The sequence below is a fragment of the Oculina patagonica genome, chromosome 6 (genome assembly GCF_052425735.1).
Source record: "Oculina patagonica isolate OP01 chromosome 6, crgOcupat, whole genome shotgun sequence".
In the NCBI taxonomy this organism is placed as follows: Eukaryota; Metazoa; Cnidaria; class Anthozoa; order Scleractinia; family Oculinidae; genus Oculina; species Oculina patagonica.
In genome coordinates this window covers 33,814,843-33,834,489 of record NC_135763.1, presented here as the reverse complement: position 1 = coordinate 33,834,489, position 19,647 = coordinate 33,814,843, and the positions used below count along the sequence as shown (strand labels likewise).

At 39.1% G+C, this 19,647-nt stretch overlaps 2 protein-coding genes across 5 annotated transcripts; one reads left to right on the top strand and one right to left on the bottom strand.

The window, feature by feature from the left end:
* Positions 1 to 490: 490 nt before the first annotated feature.
* LOC144656808 (segment polarity protein dishevelled homolog DVL-3-like) lies at positions 491 to 18,901 on the top strand. 4 transcript variants are annotated; one of them, XM_078517054.1, is made up of 17 exons: positions 491 to 1,170; positions 1,636 to 1,705; positions 11,088 to 11,224; positions 12,055 to 12,164; positions 12,306 to 12,426; positions 12,556 to 12,652; positions 13,265 to 13,334; positions 13,431 to 13,518; positions 13,762 to 13,813; positions 13,973 to 14,049; positions 14,492 to 14,559; positions 15,185 to 15,244; positions 15,380 to 15,469; positions 16,315 to 16,458; positions 16,575 to 16,663; positions 16,837 to 16,915; positions 17,358 to 18,901. In XM_078517054.1, exons 1-17 carry the CDS (start codon positions 1,004 to 1,006, stop codon positions 17,951 to 17,953), a joined length of 2,115 nt encoding a protein of 704 aa, XP_078373180.1. In that variant the 5' UTR covers positions 491 to 1,003; the 3' UTR covers positions 17,954 to 18,901. The 4 variants fall into 4 exon arrangements, with proteins under 4 accessions (XP_078373180.1, XP_078373179.1, XP_078373178.1 ...); XM_078517053.1 differs by having other exon boundaries at positions 16,309 to 16,458; XM_078517052.1 differs by having other exon boundaries at positions 15,365 to 15,469.
* Positions 4,997 to 9,617, bottom strand: LOC144656807 (zinc finger protein 862-like). The gene is made up of 2 exons (XM_078517049.1): positions 7,382 to 9,617; positions 4,997 to 7,148 (listed from the first exon to the last, which is right to left on the bottom strand). Exons 1-2 carry the CDS (start codon positions 8,922 to 8,924, stop codon positions 5,698 to 5,700), a joined length of 2,994 nt encoding a protein of 997 aa, XP_078373175.1. The 5' UTR covers positions 8,925 to 9,617; the 3' UTR covers positions 4,997 to 5,697.
* Positions 18,902 to 19,647: the final 746 nt, after the last annotated feature.

Here is a 19,647-nt window from a genome sequence, read left to right as displayed (position 1 = left end):
AAGCACGTACACATTTAGGACGGTACGAAAAAAAGCCTTGAATCTGAATCAAACTGAAAAGAGCATAAAAGATGTTATTTTCAAGGACTGTAGGTCAAATCGACTGACGGCATTTCCTTAAAACATAAACAGGTGTTCAGTTTGAGTTGAAGTGCTTATTGAATTCTGTGACCCAGACAGTTCCCGTTTCGGACCTACCCGGCAGGAAACGCAACTCGGCGATTAAAATCTTGGATTTAACTAATCGGATCAATTAACCTCAAACCAAGCCGCGACAGAGCGTGTTGATTCCATATACTTTAGTACTCAAACACACTTTTTCGTCAACACGCCAGGGTAAACACTTCGATGTGTGCCAGTTTGCATTAAATTAACAGCCTATCGCAAATATACACATATTTTGAGTATATAAAGGTGTTTATTTTATTTTGAGGGTAGCGCAAATACCAGAGATTTCTTCACTGACAGCTTCCTGTCTCTTGTCTTTGTGATGTATGCGCAATACCCGGACTCTTATTGCACGGTAATACTATTAAGTTGGCCAAATCTCTAGAACTCGCTGGCTAGCCTTATTTAGATATCTAGCGAAGCATGAAACTAGCGCAGTGATCCAAACGATTTTGCGGCATTTTGACTCCAAACCGGCGGGTCGGAAGTCCTTTGTGCGGGACTTTGTGCGGAATCGTGACCCGTGGCTTCGCGTGAAGCAGATTTCTCGACCATTTGACAGGAACGTGTCTACGTATACAATACTTACCACTCGCTTTATCCCCAGATTTTAAGAAGGTTGGTGCCAGTTTTTCGCCGGCAAGATCAGGAAAATACTTCTGATCCGCGCGAACCATAAATTTCTGATCTTTTCGAATGAATGTGTTTTTGTCTGAGTTGGTTGTCATTCGCCGCGCTTTGATTGGCCGACACCGACCATGTGACCAATAGTGATTGACGTGCCAGCCATGCAACAGAAGTTCTTGTCCATGTTGGTGTGGTGAAGAGTGTATTGATGAAAATGGACGAAACGAAGGTTATATACCACATAGATGACGAAGATACGCCGTACCTCGTAAAGCTTCCTAAAAGCCCTACAGATGTAACTCTTTCTGATTTCAAAAATGTCCTCAATCGGCCGAGCTACAAGTTTTTCTTCAAGAGTATGGACGATGACTTCGGGTGAGTTGTGTACCTAGTCTGCGCTGTATGTAGATTCATTTGTAAGCCAGTGTTTACGTTGATTTTCTCGCTCTACAGTTATTTCTCAAGCGGAACACCTTTGATTTCGAAAAGGGTTTATATTTGTATAGCAGATCGTGAAATACGTTTGTTTTGAAAAACACTGCGAAGCCGTTCCTATGCCGCGAGCTTCTAAATACACTCTCGAGTATGAAGTGTCTTTTCATACTTTATAAGCAAACTGGGCACAAATCGCAAGCAAGCTGTATGATTAGAGACTCCCTGTGCCCACCGACTGTACATACCTTTTGCTTGTTTTATCAATTTTCCCTAATTTCGAGCGACCTAGGGGGAACTGTTCTGTCGTTTCTTTGCGCAGATTTCATGCATTCCAGCCAACCTTTTGATAGCGTTTTGCCTGTAACTGATATCTCTCGTTGATAATTTTCCATTTGTATTTTGCAGTGTGGTCAAAGAAGAGATAAGCGATGAAGAGACGAATTTACCGTGCTTTAATGGAAGAGTCGTTGCTTGGGTAAGCCGTTTGTCATCGAATCACAACTTATACCATAACCTCCAAAATGAATTACCGAACGAAGCCAACTAAAAGATCGGGTTTGTTGATATATTTTCGTAGCAGGGAACACAGTTTATCTAAGGTTGCAACTCAATCGCGATCGACCATAGCGTGCGATTGCCTTTTTTCGTCCCAAATTTATACAAAAACTGGTTTCCCTTGCTTTCTAGTGCGTTTTCCGTCCTTGGTCATTCCTATAAGGACAGATATCCGTATGGCGCCCAAACGCTATGTTTATACATCTCTTAGGGATGATCTTGTTTTACGGCCATTATTTGAAACGCTACTGTGGAGTATAGAATTAGCTCCGAACATAAACACACAATGACTTGTATTTAATACCCTGTTTTTAAAGTTTAGTTGAAATCACTGGCACTACAGGACCTAAACCTCAAATATAAGTAGTTGTTTTTTATCTCGAAAAGTATATTGGCTTCGCGATTGTCTTCAATAATCAAGTTTCCTGAATGTACAAAACCTCATCTTTTATTTATACCACATCGAGTTCCTACTGAGTCAATTGTTTAGAACTAAGATTTAATCTAGATTATACGCAAGAACCAGTAACTGTTTCGTAGATGTAAACACTTTGCTCTTTTGCCATCGTCTCGCAAATCGAACGATTCTTTGTTCGAAATCGCGTTTCGGCCTTTAGTCCCAAGTGTATAACAACCGGCGATTTGCTTTCCCTGTTTGTGACAGAAGTAATGTAATTTGCTCAAGTGAAGTTTCTAAACCAATGCCGAAAGCGCTCTGTAACATTAAAAGCAAAGTGCTCTTACGAGATTTGCAATTAGAAGGCCATTCATTAAATTGCCGTCAACTTTAAGACTGATGGTGTTTCAAAGGTTTGTCGAGATTTTTTTTTATTCTCAAAGTGCAGTTGTCTATTCTCTTCTCTGTAGTTCTTTGCCCTCGGGTGCACTGCTCGAGTAAAACCGTTTGAAAAGTAACCTGGATTACGCGAACAGAAAAATTTAGAACGTAAATTCGAGTAATTCATGTTAGGTGAAATGAACACCGAATCAAATGGACGCACGTAATAGGGTTTGCTTTTTCATGGTTTCTTTTTTTATAATCCAAAATATTTTTTGTATTCGTCCGGATCCGTGGCTGACTGGCCACACACCGATTAACTGATAACAACATGAGTGATGTGATGGCAAGAAAAATGCATCGAAGACAGATGTTCTGGTAAAAACACTCATTACTCAATATTGAAATCTCACAATTCACGTTCACATCACATGGAAGGCGAGGATTAGATAAGGATTAGTTTATTCATACCACTGATAGGTATTTTACACACCTATTAAATACCAAAGGTTTGGTTATGTTTTGTAGATTTTGACACTGTTTTTTTGAAGCACTACAGTGAGATTTGTCCAGCTGTTAAGTTGTGTTTTTGGGGGTGTTCAACATTGTCATTAAGGCAAGGTATTCCATTCTTGGATGGATGTGCTAATGACTTTGTTGGCATCCCTCATTAACATCCTTTTGATAGATTAAAACAATTAAGATTTTTCTTGGACAAATGATGGAAGGCTGCATAAAAATAAAAGGTCTTTGTTATTTGACTGGCTTGGTGTTAGGTAGGATTTTTAATTTCAGCATGCCTGTGAACCTTGAAGAAGCAAAAAACTTTCACCTTAGTATCATAGTTATATATGTTCATTTGAAATTTCACCAAGAGTATCTATTGATCTGGATCATTCAACTTTTTTCTGGGGAATCATGAAACATTTAGTTTTATTTCCTTAAAGCAGAGTTTTCAAACTTAACTGACAAAAACTGAATTTCTTTTTCATTATTAATAGACTTTATCCTTTTTACCGTGTTAATAAATCCAATTTATCTGGTGGTTTTAAATCCACACAAGCTCAAACCACTGAATGGTCAATAAAAATATTTTGCACAAGCATAAAATATGTTGGTGCCTTTGTATTGTTCACAAAGTGATTTGATTACTTTCTTTTGATTAATAAGAGCTTTTAAACTGACAAGACCCGCCTTTAATGAGAGTATTAACTGCAGAAGTCTGAAAGAAATTGTTATTCCTGTCATTCAAATAGTGATGTATTATCTTTTTTGAAAATGAAAATCATAACTACATCGGTGCTAGATAGATATGGCTAGTTAAGATTCTGAGAAAATGGCATTGCTTCTTAGTTTTAAAAACATGTTTTGGATGATCTACACCGTCAGTTGCAAAGGCTTGTTGTGAATGCATCATTAATGTAGAAATACCACTGAATTAACAATATAATACAGTATAATACTATTTAGCCTTAAAACTTCAGATTTACCTAACTTTGGTGCAATTCATTCTTGTAAATTGATTGCTTGAAGTTGTTTTATATTGAATTTGTAAATTGTGAAATTAAAAATAATTTCTGCTGGGATTGAAGCAGTACACATATAACAATGAAGACTCAAGATATCTAAATTAATGCACCGGTAAATTACAGTTTTATAAAGTGATAGTTTTGTGAACTTAATTCAGGTTTTGTAATCTGAATTGATGATATTCCAGAAACTTGAAGATTATTGGTGTTGAAATAGTAGATCTAGAGAAAACCAATCTAACTGTTTCTTTGTATCTGGATAATACATTCAATCCTTTATCCTTAGCAGCAGTAGCACTTCAGAATGTGCACTTGAATGTTTATATAGCATGATGTAGTCAAGAGAGATGAGTGTGCTTGAGATGTTTTGCATGTTTGAGTGAACCAGAGCCACATTTTACAGCAACAATTTCATATACCATAACAGTGAAATCCCTATTTCTTGAACCTCCAAGGGAAATGAAAATTGAGTCAAGAAAACAGGGGTAAAATAATTGGGTAATTGTGAAGAACAGCTCCCGCTAACCGACTGTCGGTCAACTGTCGGCCGACAGGTTACCAACAGACTACCGACAGGCCACCGACAGCCCACCGACAGGTTACCGACAGTTTCCCAAAACAGACATTTTACTGTAAAACTGAGCAGTAAACACAGAAGTAAACCCGACGCAGAAAGCGATTAAAACAGATAAGACTTATAAACATTGTATTTCATTGTACTACGGTACTTACTACAAAACAAATCGACTCCTCGCCAAGATTTTCTTTTATACAAACTTCAATCTCTTATAAATATATCACCTACGTAACTTTAAGTCCATAAGGCAAGCAATGAAATCACGTTCGAAGATGATTTTATCCAAAACTCAGGCCAAAACTGTGTAAAAACTTCTCCACACAACCCTCCAAGTTAACTTTTTTCCTTAGTGGCCATTTGGCCACTGACTGTTCAGGTTTGGTCGCCAGTAAAAAAATTTAGTCGCCAAAATATATGCATTAATTAATAATTAATTAATTAATAAACAAATTAATTAATAATTAATTAATTAATAATTAATAATAATCTTATTATCTAAAAAATTGAAGGAGTAAGGTGAAAGAAGTACATAATGTTGAATTAAGTACATGCTTTTATTGCAACAGTTGATCATCATATGAGAATAGCTTCTGATCATAATGAAAAAGTACATATTAGCCTCAGTGTTGTGAGTTGATCACAGTTCTCATTCAGTCATTTTAAATTGATTGGCTTTTGCTTTCGATAAATTTTTACAATTAAACAATGTAAATGTACATGCCTTCAAATAGTTCCATTGATTTACAAGATTCAAGTTACATCACAAATATCAAAAAAACAAATGTTCAGACGGTCTTCATTATAAACTCTTGCTTGATTTTTTAATATTTTATAATCACACTTAAATAGCCACTTTGGAATGGCTTGATAAATCCAAACAATTCAAACTTTCATGCAATGAAATAAAGGTTTTTTGATCTTCAATTTATACTCTGTCTAGTTACACTTATTTGCAATGCAAGTCTACAGCCAGCACACAGAAATCCATATTTCTGCACTAACACTTAAACACCAAGTGTGGTATGGACTTAAGATTGAAGAAATGGTCTTCGTGATCTCTTTGAGGATTTGAACCATTCCTTCACTGCTGATTCAGGATTAAATTCTGCAAGGGATGGGCCCTCAAGTGAGATACGCATCAATTCTTCCAGTGTTCGACCACCCAGGCAGGAGCGTGAATCATTTTTGATTCTGTTCTGGGCTGAAATGGCTCTCTCACACTGTGCAGCAGAGATTGGAAGCACCAGAAGAATTTCGACCAGGTGGAGAACATCCTTCAGATCTTCTTTGTATGGTGTCTTCGTCAAGAGCGTGGCCCATAGATCTACATAACCTTTATCTTTAAACTGGGTGCTGACTAGGATCTTCAAAGATACCCACTGGGATGCAATGGCTGCGATGCAGCAACCTTTACTCTTAAGCAGAGGCTGAAACCATGTGACAAGACGCTCAATTTCCTGTTGTCCAAAATCAATGAGTTCACATTGATTTGTGGGCCATGCATCATGATTAAAGACCAACATGTCTTTGACAGCTTGGTTTGGACCACAAGGCACAACTGTGTCAGCAGTTTGCAACAGCACACCAAATCTTTGCTTCAATCCAGATAAACAGAGGTCTGTGGCTCTTTTTATCTGGGCCCCTACACCACCTGTGTGAGTGATCTCAACAGTTGTTAGACCACTGGCATCTCCAGAGAGAATGATGCCTTGAAACATGAAAGAAGCTGAACCGTTAGAAGCCTGTAAGCTACTCAAAAAAGTGTGAAGCCTTCCACCTGAAACAGGGCGCTTACAGAGGAGAGTGATGTTTGAGACGGTCTCCTCCAAAAGAGATACAGCACATGGGAGGATGAGCTCATTTCGCTGAAACTGAACACTGAGCTTGCTCAGAACTTCAAACAAGTCAGCAAGGAAGTGACAAAAGCTTACAAAAGAAACCGTTTTCATGGCTTTTATGACGAACTTAGCTCTTCCTTTGACATCAGCATTGGTTGATGTTGTGGCAAGGTGTTCCATGTGCGTAAGAACAGCTGCATACTGGGCTGGATCACGAGTGATGTTTCCATCTTTTTGTGGTTTTATGAACACTTTCAGTGCTCCACTGACATGAGGAAGCCACCTTGAGCCTTTGACAGGTCTAGGCTTGAGAACATCCAGTCCAAGCTCCTTCCCCAATGCATCTAATTCCCTTCTACTCTTCGGACTAAAATGATACGTTTTCCACACCAGGTGCAAAATATCATAGACATTCTGAACAAATTTACATTCTCGTTGCAACTCAAGCATTGAGAGTTCCAACCGATGTGGCAGGCAGTGGATATCAATCAAGTGACTGGTGTCTCTCTTTAACAAGGCTGCGACACCTTGGCGTTTTCCCAGATTGACAGAGGCGCCATCCGCTCCAAAGCCAATCACGCTTTTTTTCCAGTGCTCGAACCCAAGGTCTTGAAAACAACCATCAACAACTTGCACAAGACCTGCCAAGGAAGTGCCAAGGAAGGAGTGCATGAGATGCAAAATTAATGTTCTTGTGAAAAAATGTAACATCTAAATACTCTTGTGAAAAATCTAAAATCTGAATACTTGTTTAATACAGATAATGTTTTGTCCCTTAAAATTTTTATTAAGACTTTTTTTTTAATTTCATACAGGTGTTTTCATACAGCACACCTTACTTTCACGGTCGTACTTTTACTGAATTTGAACTTACCTTCTGCATGAGCGTGCTCCACAGGCTTGTGCCCCACAAGAAGATTGACTGGATGACCGTTGTTTACGCATCTTGCGTAAACAATTTCATTTTCCGTGCTGGAGGTATCAGTGGCACCATCGATCATAACAGAAATGTACCTTGCCTCATTTTGTAGCTTGAAGGCATTTTCCTCCTTTATTAGAGTTGCAACAGTAGAGACCATTTCCGCGCATTTTGTGTCATTTGCATAGGTATTACTCATTTTAATGCCATTTTTCTGCTGAAGCTGGAGCAGACCAGGAAACTTCGTGAACGGCAGTTCCTCCTTAGCGATGAAGTAGGCCGTGTTCATTTTCACTGATACTTCTTGAAATGCTTGTTCCTCTATCTTCTCAGCAGCTCTCTTGAGACCTTTAAACAGTGGTCCCTGAGTCACTGGGCGTTGCTCGTTAAGTACAAAATCACGTGCACGTAGATGACTGTGGCTTTCGCCGTGCTTCTTCAGTGTCTCCTTCTTGAATGTTTTTGAACCAGAAACAAAATCGGTTTTACCAGCAATTTTTGCTCCAGCCTTCTGGCAAAAATCGCAAAACATAGTGTTTGAGCCAGCGTCATGAATAACCCATGGAAATTCGACTTTCCAAGAATCTTGGAATTTTCTTATCGTATTAACTGGCTTCTTGGGCACCTTTTCACTCTGGACGCTACCATGCTCACTAACTGACGTTAAACCCGCCTCAGAAGAAGACCTCTTCATAGCATGTTTACTAGGCTGGAAGAATGCAGAGATTCCTTGTTGCTTTCCTGATGAGGGTGACGCCTTAATTTTAGGAGAAGGCGTGTCCTTGCTAGCGGTCATGCTTGGCTGGGTTCTTGAGAGGTGGGGAATGACAGGGACAAAATGGTTTGGTTGAAATACCACACCAGGCCGATTATCAAATCCTCCTTCTCTTGACCACAATATGTAGAATGCTTCACTGTTTTTCTCACTTTTTACACGGGGTTGTAACAGACCATTCAAAAGTGGCCGTATCCCCTTGTTACCCTCAAATAAGGGATAAAGAGAGAAAAGTGGTCGCTTCAACACAGTTGCTAGTGCCATCACGTCCAAAAATGTGCCCCACTTTCCCAATCTACAAGTTGCCTTAGCCTCTGCTTGAATGGCATCCACCCGGCTACCTTTTTTTTCAAACTCTTTCTGTCCACTGTCACTTAAGAGCAAAGAAAACAAAGTGATGTCAGAAAAGCTCGAGAACGTTTTGGCAGCAGTCAATTTCGGATGGTTGGCATAATATTGGGGGTTCATGAAGAGCTCCGCTGCGGTTAATAACCTGAGCACGTGGTTAGCAGACTCGCCACCTTCAATTAAAATTGACGCAGAATTGAAGAGACAGTTTCCATCTGCACTCGCTTTTAAAGCTTCCATTTCTTCTTTCAGTTCTTCCTGTGGAACAAGGGCCGAACCAAAATCATCTTTTCTCAATTTTGTTAACACTTCTAAGTCGCAGGGCGAATCTTGCTCCACTTTGCTTTCGTACTTTTTTTTGCAGGTTTTCCACATATTTTCGCAATGCCAGGCTTGTGCCTCCAACTGTTATTTCTTTGTGGAGATTAATTAGGTCTTCCTTAATTCCGTGGCTCAATGTAGACATAGCAACTGCTAAGAGTATAAAACTCAAGCTCTCCTGTTAGTCGACCGACTCTTCAACACTGACGCACAAAGCTGGTTGTGAAATCAACCCATCAAAAAGCGTGAGCATGTATGAATGAAACGTGTATTTTACCGCCATTTTCCCCGCGAAAATATTTGATGAAAATTAAGATTAAAAAAGTCACTTCACAAAGCACAGAAATATTTTATATATAATTTGTAATTCACACAAAATAAATACATATCAAACGACCCAGGTTATATCAAGTTAAAATAAAAGATATCCTCAGTTGCAGCTGAATGGCGGAAAGTTTTCTATTGTTTATCTTGGCGGTATCAAATTTTTCCTAAGCCCGTGAAGTGAAAACTATTTTTATCACATCGCTTATGATCATTTTAAATGTTCAACCAAGTTTTCTGCTTGAATAAGCAAAGTCAGCAAACAACATAAAACTTCATCTGGAAATTAAAAAGACTGCGTATTGAAATGGACAGAAAAGTTAACGCTTAATTTGTTTGTCGTTGTAAATTTAATTTGCGAACGGAATGCAAAAACAGAATGCGAAAAAAAAAATTCACAAGTTTGAAGGCAATCACTATAGTTTTTATCGATGAAATATCCTACAATTAACCCAGGTTCGTTCACACAAGTCAAATTTATTTACTTGAACTACGAGCCGCTTTTCATCGCGGTTTTTTTATTTAAAGAATAAATATTACCGCGCATGTTTTGATTAGATTTCTAGTGCTTGTCTTACATTTTCTTTAACAAAATACGTTTCTCCAATACATCTGGATGTTTCTTAAATATATTGTGGTCGAGCTTTCCAAGCTTTTGCTTTTCCTTTTCTTTCCGAAGGCAAATGTTCAGATTGCGTGCGTAGTCTCACGCCTCAAGGTAAGATTTTCACGTGCCAAAGTTCAGTCGAGTGGAACGAATTTCGTCGCGTCGCATCCCAAACTCAAGTGAATGCAATTCCTTTATTTTTCGTGAAACATTTCATTTTATTCAGTCTCCATTTCTATAGGTAAAAATCCCATTACAATTAGCTTTACAAAATGAATTCTTAACGCTCAGCGCGTTTTTATTTTTCGCTCCAGAAGACAGTTCGCTCAAGCTCCTGACGCGTAGGTCACGTAAAATTTAGTCGCCGAGCTGGCGACTTGCGTTCTAATTTAGTCGCCAGCGCCAAAATTTTAGTCGCCATGGCGACTAAAATGGTCGCAACTTGGAGGGTTGCCACACACGCACTCGCTGAAGTCGCCCTAGAATCCTTTGCGACCCCTTCCGAGGGAGAATGAGACTAAGTTAACCAATCCAATATGGCGGAGAAAAATGGAGTAGCTGTGTTCGCGTAAATTCTCCGGTCGATTTCGGCAGCGCAGAAGCTAGTTTTAGGCTGTGATGACCGAAACTTAGGAGTATATACCTTTCCTTTCAATTTCTCATAAATTTTGGGGTCCGTTACGGAGGAAAAACATAAAGAAACAAAAAGGTTAGTGTTACCGTATAACCGACAACTTACCGACATCTTACCGACACCTTACCGACACATCACCGCCTGTCGGCCGGCTGTCGGCCGACAGTATGCCGACATCATAGCCAAAACCTGTCGGCAGGTTGTCGGCCGACAGACGACCGACAGCCGGCCGACAAACGGCCAACAGACGGCCGACAGACGGACGACAAACGGCCGACTGTCGGCCGACAGACGACCGACAAACGACTGACAGTCGACCGACAGTCGGTTAGCGGGAGCTGTTCTTCACAATTACCAATAATTGTAGGGTTTGACAGAGGGAAGGGAAACAACTTTTGGGTCAAGTTATCGAGAGGTTCAGGCAATCAGGATTTCACTGTATACTCATTACGTCAGTACACAAGTGTTTGCATCCAACAGAAAATAGAGTGACAGTTTTTTATTTCTTCACAATAGACTCAATATCGCATTGTTACTGTTTTTGCGAAGTCTTGTGTTGTAACAATTCACCCAGTCAGAGCCCCTTCTTTTCAGACTTTTAGTACTTGTAGTAATTTTTTTTAATTCTAATAGCTTTCATTCTTGTTTTTAGCTTGTCACATCAGACACAAGCAGTGTGTCGGACACTGGTAGGGATGACCAACAGTCCGTTATATCTGCTACTTCTGATTTGCATCCTCCCATGCCAAGAACAGTTGGTATTGGGGATTCAAGACCACCTTCCTTCCAGTGAGTATTATTTACTTAGGCCCATCGCTCCAGGTGGAGCATAGGCCATGGGCTTTCCGCACAACATCTTGCCAAGCGAAACCCATTAACTTTAGCTCTGCTTCCGTGTCGCGACGCCAGCTGTTCTTGGGGCGACCTCTCCTTCTCTTTCCCTGGGGGTATTCTCTTGGGAGTAAAAAGGGGAGTCGGCAACATAGCTTCCGGCCGGCTTTCACTGCATCGCGTCATACTCCCTTGATTGAAGGGTCCCTCCTCTCCCAAGTCTTGCTGCCTTGAAGTTGTTGTCAATGTTTCCGTAACAATTATTTTTACAGATAGGGTTGTTAGCCCTATGCCAACCCCTTTAGCCTCGGGGAGATTCCAGTGAGTATAGTGTATAGTAAAAATATTTTATTTGAAGCCTTGTGTTAGTTTTGCCCCTCCCCCCCCCCCCCCCCCCGGATGGATGTTAGTCCATCACAGGTAATAATATTATATACCCTTGGTATTTTGATATGTTGTCCCATCAGTTTGCCAGTAGTACCTGTTTATATACCACCAAGCCACCCAGCTGTTTGATTATAAATATCTGACATGGTTATTGGCACAAATTACATGTATGCGAAACTGTCTTACAAATAGCTTGGACTGTGATTTGACATTTTTTGTAAATTATAAGTGAATAGTGCAGAACATTACCAATTTAGGGAGCAGAGAAAATAAAAAATACTGTTTAGTGGTTTATACTGATTTCTGTCCGATCTATTGCTTTCCTTCTTACAAATAATGGCTGATACTTTTATCAGGAACCCTTACACTTAATAATACTTTCTTTTTGTGTCTTCGTTAAGCCCACACGGAGGACACTCTACAGCTGGCGATTTTGATTCTGAAGTAGATTCCACAGTTAGTTCCAGAAGAGGGTCAAGGCGGAGAGAAAAACATATCAACAGAAATGAAGGTAATATAACAATAGTAAACATTCAAAATATACTGTTTTAGTGTTTCTTTTGTTCTTTAATTTGTAAGTCTCTTTTTTTAAGTAGCCAATTTGTGTTTTGTTTTGTAGGCTTTTAATGTAAAGTTATTATTTGTGTTATAGTGATCCATGGTCGGCAACGATCAGGAGGAAGACATGAAGGTGATAGATATGAGAGTGCGTCCATGATGAGCAGTGATATTGAAACAACAAGTTATCAGGATTCTTCAGATGATCAAAGCAGGTAATTTCCATCCACATTTCTAGTTATCAACAAGATTAAATCTGTGGCTTCAAGAAATAGCTCTTAAGTTTAGTTTGGTAACTATAACACCATTGGCAGGGATTAAATTCTTGTTTTTTGTGTTTGCAGTGTTTCAAGGTTCTCCAGCACCACAGAAGGATCTCAACTTCTTAGAGGCAGACATAGGAGGCGGAGAAGGCGGCCTAGGATGCCTAGAGTTCAAAGAGTAAGCATGGTTACTTTGTCTTGACTATTTAAGAGTGATCAATACCAGATACTGAATGGAATTTTTAAAAAGAAAGAAATACAAACACCTTTGCGCTTAGCATATTATCAAAAGGGAAGCATCAAGGGCAGTGATTGCTTTATTGGATACCTAGGATGACTTAAGATGCTTTGACATGTCTGATGCTTAAGCGCTCTGTTTAGTTATTTAGGAGTTAACCAAGACTTAAGCCTCACTCTTGATGGATTTCCTGTTTACATTTACCTGTGAAACAATTTATGGAATTTATGCTAAATTGTTTAGCGGGTTTAGCAATGCTATTTGTTCTGTAAGAGAAATACCAAAATAGAAAAGTTTTATAGAGATCAAGAATTGGACAGCTTGTTTAGTGAATGTGCTTGTAACTTTTAAGTCTGTAATGAAATAAAATGGTAATTTGTTGGCCGCATTTAGATGAAAGTTCGAAAGCTACCTGTATCATGCAAGAAATCGCATGTGTCAATCTTAGCACTGTGACTAAAAAATTCCCAATATAATGTACAAAAGAAAGCTTAGTTGTGTAGTGTGTCTATTAAATTCATTTCTTTTTCATAACTATTTTTTCCTTCACAGTGTTCATCATTCAGTACAATTACAGAATCAACCATGTCACTCAACATCATTACAGTCACACTCAATATGGGTAAGACTTCAGCAAAAATATGTTCTCTTTTTGTTGTCATTGAGATCAATTCTCTTGAGCTTACTTTTTAAATGATATATCTTCTTTTGTTTGCAGAAAAAGTAAATTTTCTAGGAATTAGTATTGTCGGTCAAAGCAACAAAAGAGGTGATGGAGGAATTTATGTTGGTTCTATCATGAAAGGGTAAGTTTGAATACTGTTACTTTTTTTAATTACTGTATACACAACAGAGGAAGGAAATGAAGTAATTTGCATTATTTTTAAAAGCATGGCTAGTTCCTTTTAATTCCTGTTTCCTTTTTGTGCCTTTGTCAAACTAAATTCTATATGGCTGAATTTTATCACATGCAATCGTATGAGGCATAATGTTTGTTTTCTTATTCATAGTTCATCTTTTAGTCTGTTTTCTGTTTTTGTCCTATAAAGGGGCGCAGTTGATTTGGATGGTAGAATAGAACCTGGAGATATGCTTCTACAGGTATGTGAAATGTTTCCCCTTTGCTTAAAATAGTGCTTTGTTCTTGTTTTTCTCAAAATTAAATGAAGACCATTCCTTCTAGAACATTTTGCTGAGGCATGGCATCCAGAATGCCAAGAGGCATGTACTGTTTTGACCTCTGGTCTTTCTCTATTACAGGTCAATGATGTCAATTTTGAAAATATGAGCAATGATGATGCTGTAAGGGTGTTAAGAGAAATGGTTCATAAGCCAGGGTAAGGATTTAATGTGCAGCATTTTAGTGTGTCTTTTAGGTAACAACTTGTAATAATTTAGGTTGAAAGCCTTACTCCAAGTGTTTAATTATATAATTAATTTGCCACTTGAATTACTTTGCTAATTTATTTTTGACATGTGGTCACATCAGATTTCTAAAGGAAATGTCAAGTTCAAAGTGCTTTTTTGATGATAATACATCTGTTCCATATGCCCATTCAAATGAACTCATAAAACATGGTTTTAATACGATTTGCGATTCCATGAGTAACATTTAAATCAGGATTTAGTAACAGTAGTTTATGCCTTCAAGCTAGCAGACAGATGTACATAGATATCATCTGGGATACATAAGTGTTTACTACATGATTTTGTATTTAAAATGTTGATAACAGGTTATCCAATAACACATGTTTCTAATTGTATGTGTATTGCCTTTAGACCCATAACTCTGACAGTGGCCAAGTGCTGGGATCCAACTCCAAAAGGATATTTCACATTACCACCTAGTAAGTTAAATGATTGTTAATTAATTATCTCAAGTTTTCCAAGTTTTTCAAGATAGGATTGACAACTTCCTCTGTGCTGTTTCTGTATCTGCACCTAAGGCTATTATGAAGAAATGCAATTGTTTCCTGTCTTGTAACACTCAACCATTCATCTCTAAATGATTGAAGAGTACAGGTAGTGCTATATTTCCCTCATCCATTAAGCTCTGAAATCAATATCGAAGGCAGTTTTACCAGCCTCTGTACACATTGTATATAACTAGATGAGAGAACTTAAGTCAGCAATTCCTTTTTGGTCAGTTCCTTTCTTTTTTTGTCTACTTGTTTGTGGTTGTGCGTTGATCTATAAGGGTTAAGTTTAATGTGCAAATCATTGATGAGTCAAGTTCAAGAGCTTATAGAAAGGACTGTGCTTATAAAGTTCTAAGGCATTATATTTATAAAGCAAGAGAGTATAATTTTGTTTACTTTGCGATACCCCCCCGGGGGTTTTTTTTTCCCCCCGGAAAGTTTAATTTTTTTCTATCGTCCGCCCAATGTTCTTGGCGCCCGCTTCTTTTCCCTTCTGGTGTCCAAACAGAGGCAAAGAAATTACTTTCAATTCATGTGAAATTCTTTTCTTTAGGTGAACCAGTTCGTCCAATTGATACCTCAGCATGGGTACAACATACCACACAAATGACTCGTAAGTACAAATTCAACGGCTTTTTACTCTTTTTGTACAGCAGTCTGTATTGTACATTATTTATTGTTTTTCTGTTCACTGAACTTTTAACATAAGAACATCTTTAATTACTAATTCTAGAGTTTGGACCAACAGCTCAATATGGAAAACAGCCAAACAGTCAGTCCCTTAGCACAGTAACATCGACAAGCTCTTCAATGACAAGTTCTCTACCAGAATCAGACAGTGAGTTGCTACATGGTTCTTTATTCTATTGTGCAGTTTAAGAAAATATCCATACCCACCCCACAGAAGGTCATTGTAAATTCTGAGGGGGTAGTGGTCTTCAAAGCCAAATTTTTTTTAAGGAAAGTATGAAGCTGAACTAGAATTTCCAGATGGGTGGGGGAGTTCGAACCAAACAAGCAGCTAGGGGAGTATGGATATTTTCTAGAACAACACATTCTGCCTTGTTAACTGATAGTTTAATATTGTTTGAGTTACTGGAAAAATGCTTTTTAGTGCAGAATGATATTGTGATGGTTGTGTGGGCTGTCAACTGCTAAACTGCTTAGGCCCTAAAGTGCTTTGGTGTGAACTTTGGTGTGAACCGCCGCCTGGTTAGCTCAGTTGGTAGAGCTCCGGACTGCTGTGCGGGAGGTCGTGGGTTCGAATCCCAGACCGGACCAACACTCAGGGTCTTAAATAACTGAGGGATGTGCTGCCTTTGTAATTACATCTGCAATTGTTAGACATTCTTCTTCTCGGAAAAGGACGATACCGTAGGTCCCGTCTCCTGTATCTTCAGTCTTATATAACAGGGCGAGACCCACACACTATTCGAAAGAGTAGGGCACGAAGCTCCCGGTGTTGTGGTCTGGTGTACAGCGCATTTGAACATATACACATGAAAAATGCGCTATATAAATTCATCATCATTATCATTAACTTTACTCCTGTGAAGGGGGTAGGGGGGTGGGGAGCACCTGTCCCTGTGCCCTTGGTAAAACCAGAAGTTAAACTATGTTACTTTTCATATTCGTTTAGTCCAGTTGGCTTTATTTAGTTGTGTTTTGCACCTTCTGTTATAGGATATACTGAACTTCAAGAAGGAGAAGGACTCTCAGTAAACACAGACATGACCACAATAGTTAAAACGATGGCCGCTCCAGACTCTGGTCTTGATATTAGAGACAGGATGTGGCTCAAAATCACTATCCCCAATGCATTTATAGGTAAGCTAACAACTGCTTGAATAGCAATTCTATTGTAAAATATTTTTAAACTGCATTATGCAGTTTTTTTTAGTAGTAGTAGCTTTACTTGACTGATTATTTCTGTGCTTCTTTAGGATCTGATGTAGTAGACTGGCTTTATTCACATGTAGAAGGTTTTCAAGACAGACGTGAAGCAAGAAAGTATGCCTGCAATCTTTTAAAGGTAATATTTATTTTGTGTTTTTGTGAATTCCATCTTCTTCAATTTTAGATTTCCAGGCCATCGATGGTTTTCTTTAAGCAAAATATATAATTAAATAAATAAGCAGAGTCCTCTGCATTAAGTAGGACGTGTAGTTTCTTATGATTGAAACGTTGTATTTGTTTGGTTTTCAGGCTGGTTTTATTCGTCACACTGTAAACAAGATCACATTCTCAGAACAGTGCTATTATGTTTTTGGAGATCTTTGTGGAAGTAAGTCTGTGGTTTTATTATTGCTACCCAACAGATTTTTGGTGGGGGGTTCAGGACACCCAGAACATTTGAGTAAACCTTTTGTCAAAATGTAGCTCGTGCTTCATGTATGTAATGAAATCGATCCTCTTAGATAGAGTAAAGGAGTTTTGATAAAATTACGTGGTACCCTGTTTGAACTGTTGTATATTCTTGCACAGTTGAATCCCCCGATAACTCGAATCTTCAAGGGAAATTGAAATAGATTTGAGTTGCCGTAAAATCCATGTATAAGCTGCACCTTTTCTCAAATTAAGGGGTGCGGCTGTCTACGAGTGCAGCTTATCCACGTAACTTTACAGTAATTCAAAACAGGTTTAAGTAAGTGGGAGGTTAGAGAGATACCCCACCCCAGTTTTGTGTATGCTTTCCTTTAATTTCTCCTTTGTGTCTGTATTGTTAGATATGGCTGCCCTTTCAATTAATGAACATGAAGGTGATGGTGATAACGACACTCTGGGACCCCTCCCTACACACCAACAAGGTATCTCGTGGATGTCAGGGCCACCAAGTTACGGATATGTTCAAATGCCTACTTACCCACCTCCCCAAGCCATGGTGGATACACAGACACCAGGATACGCCCCATCATTTTACAGTGCACATAGTGGTAGTCAAAGCCCCCACAGTGCCAGTGGCAGCTCTAAAAGGAGCGGCGGAGGACGAGGTGATAACGGTGGAGATGGCGATCACAGGAGCAGCGGTGGAAGCAGTAGTGAGAAGAGTGGTAGTAGTAAAGGCAAAAGCAAAAGCAAGGAACTTGAGGCTCGCAGCGTTGAAGGATCAGCTCAGCCACCACAGTTCATGCCAGGGGCTCCCCCTATAGGAGTTCCTATAGGAGTTCCTGTAGGTGCTCCGATGCCCGGGGGTCCCCCTATGCCAGGAATTGCTATGATGCCGAGGCCTCTTGATCAAGTACCCGAAAACGTCTCGGCGAGTAGGAACAGTTTTAGAATGGCTATGGGCAATCCTTGTGAGTTCTTTGTAGATGTCATGTAATGAGGTGAAAGGTGTCGTACCACAAGCTACCGGTCCAGCTAGTGAGCTTCATGATTGACAGAAAATTAAGGAGTCCCCGTAGGAAGATAGTAGTCCCTGGGATGTGACAGTCTCCAAGCCTGGTCATCTTATCAGACTTCATGTCACCCCACACTTGCTCAGTTGCAACACCTACACCGGAAGTCGTAACAGGCTTAAATTTTTGTTTCTCAAGTGTTGGTTGAACAGAGTAATATAGGTTATCAGAAATACGCATGGCGCCAGTTACTGACGACTTTGTCTGTGGTATATTTGCTACAATTCTCGGAGCCAAGACGTTAATTATCATTGTTAGTTATTATTTCTATTTGTATATAGTGTGGCAATTGGTGCTTTTGAGAGGTTAGGTTTGTACAGAAATACAACTTGAGTTATTTTATTGGCAAAGAGAACTTCGTTTTTATGTAGTCTTTACAATTGAATTTTGACGTGCGAGACCATTTTGGGGCCTACAAAGATTATAAATTTAGAATTCTCAGTCTTAAGCACGCCCAAAGTGATCCTGGGCCAGTTTTATCTCCTCTGGCAAAGCTCACTCGATTTTAGTCAAGACTATATTAGTTGAGTTGTCAATATAGTACAGTACATGCATAGCTATACAAGTTTTCTCGTATTTCATGCCTCACACTAGCAAATTCAAGTTAGGACACTTTCTTGGTGGGTTTTGTTACACAACAGTTTTATTTTCGCCAAACCCGTCAACAGGGTGTCCGGCAAGGACTTGAATGGCCAGTGAGAGACAAATTACTTATCATAGGGAATGTATAAATCAATTATTCTTGAATGAAGCAATTTTAATGAGCGCAGTTTTGCAATGTAAAGAGAACAGAACGGTGTTGTCCCGTTATTCTCTGGAGATAAATATCTTTTGCCACTATCCAAATAAAGTGATACAAACAAAAAGGAAAATAGTTGTTACTTTCTGCTAAACGTGAGCCCGCTCTCAGGTTACGCTTTAACTAGGGCCCCGTCCACACTTATCCGGATAAATTTGAAAACGCATCTTTTTTTCTCGTGTTTGCCCAACCGTCCACACTAATACGGATAAAACGCTCTTCAAAGTGGATTTATTTGAAAACACCGGCTTTGCGTTTTAGGTTGGACGGAAAACATTTTGAAAACGGAACTTTTCGAAAACGCTTTTCAAAGTGAAAACGTATTTTATATTTTATCCGTTTTTGACCAAAGTAAATGCGTTTTAAAATTTATCCGGACTAGTGTTGACGGAAAATATTTTATACAATGTTTTCAAATTTCTCCGTTTTCCAATTTATCCGGATAAATGTGGACGGGGCCTTAATATCAATTTCTCCGTGAAATACCATAAGGACTTAATTTAGAGGAGCCCTCCCAAGACAGGGTTGCCATTGGTCAGGGAAAAAATAAAATTCTTGAAGGTCGGGGAAAAGTCTGGGAATTTTATTTTGAGTCAGGAAAAATTGTCATTTTGAAGAAAAGTCGGGGAAAATTGAATTTGTAGCACTTGATTTAATACCACTGAAGGCTGGAAGAAACATTTCAGATAAATGTGATCTTCCATTAAGTGCCCCTAAACTTATCAGCCATCGGAGATCTGTACGCCAATGCAAGGTGTTCTCACGGTACGTTTCGTCACTTCCGCCATGATTTTTTTCGAGGTTTCATGCAATCGAAAA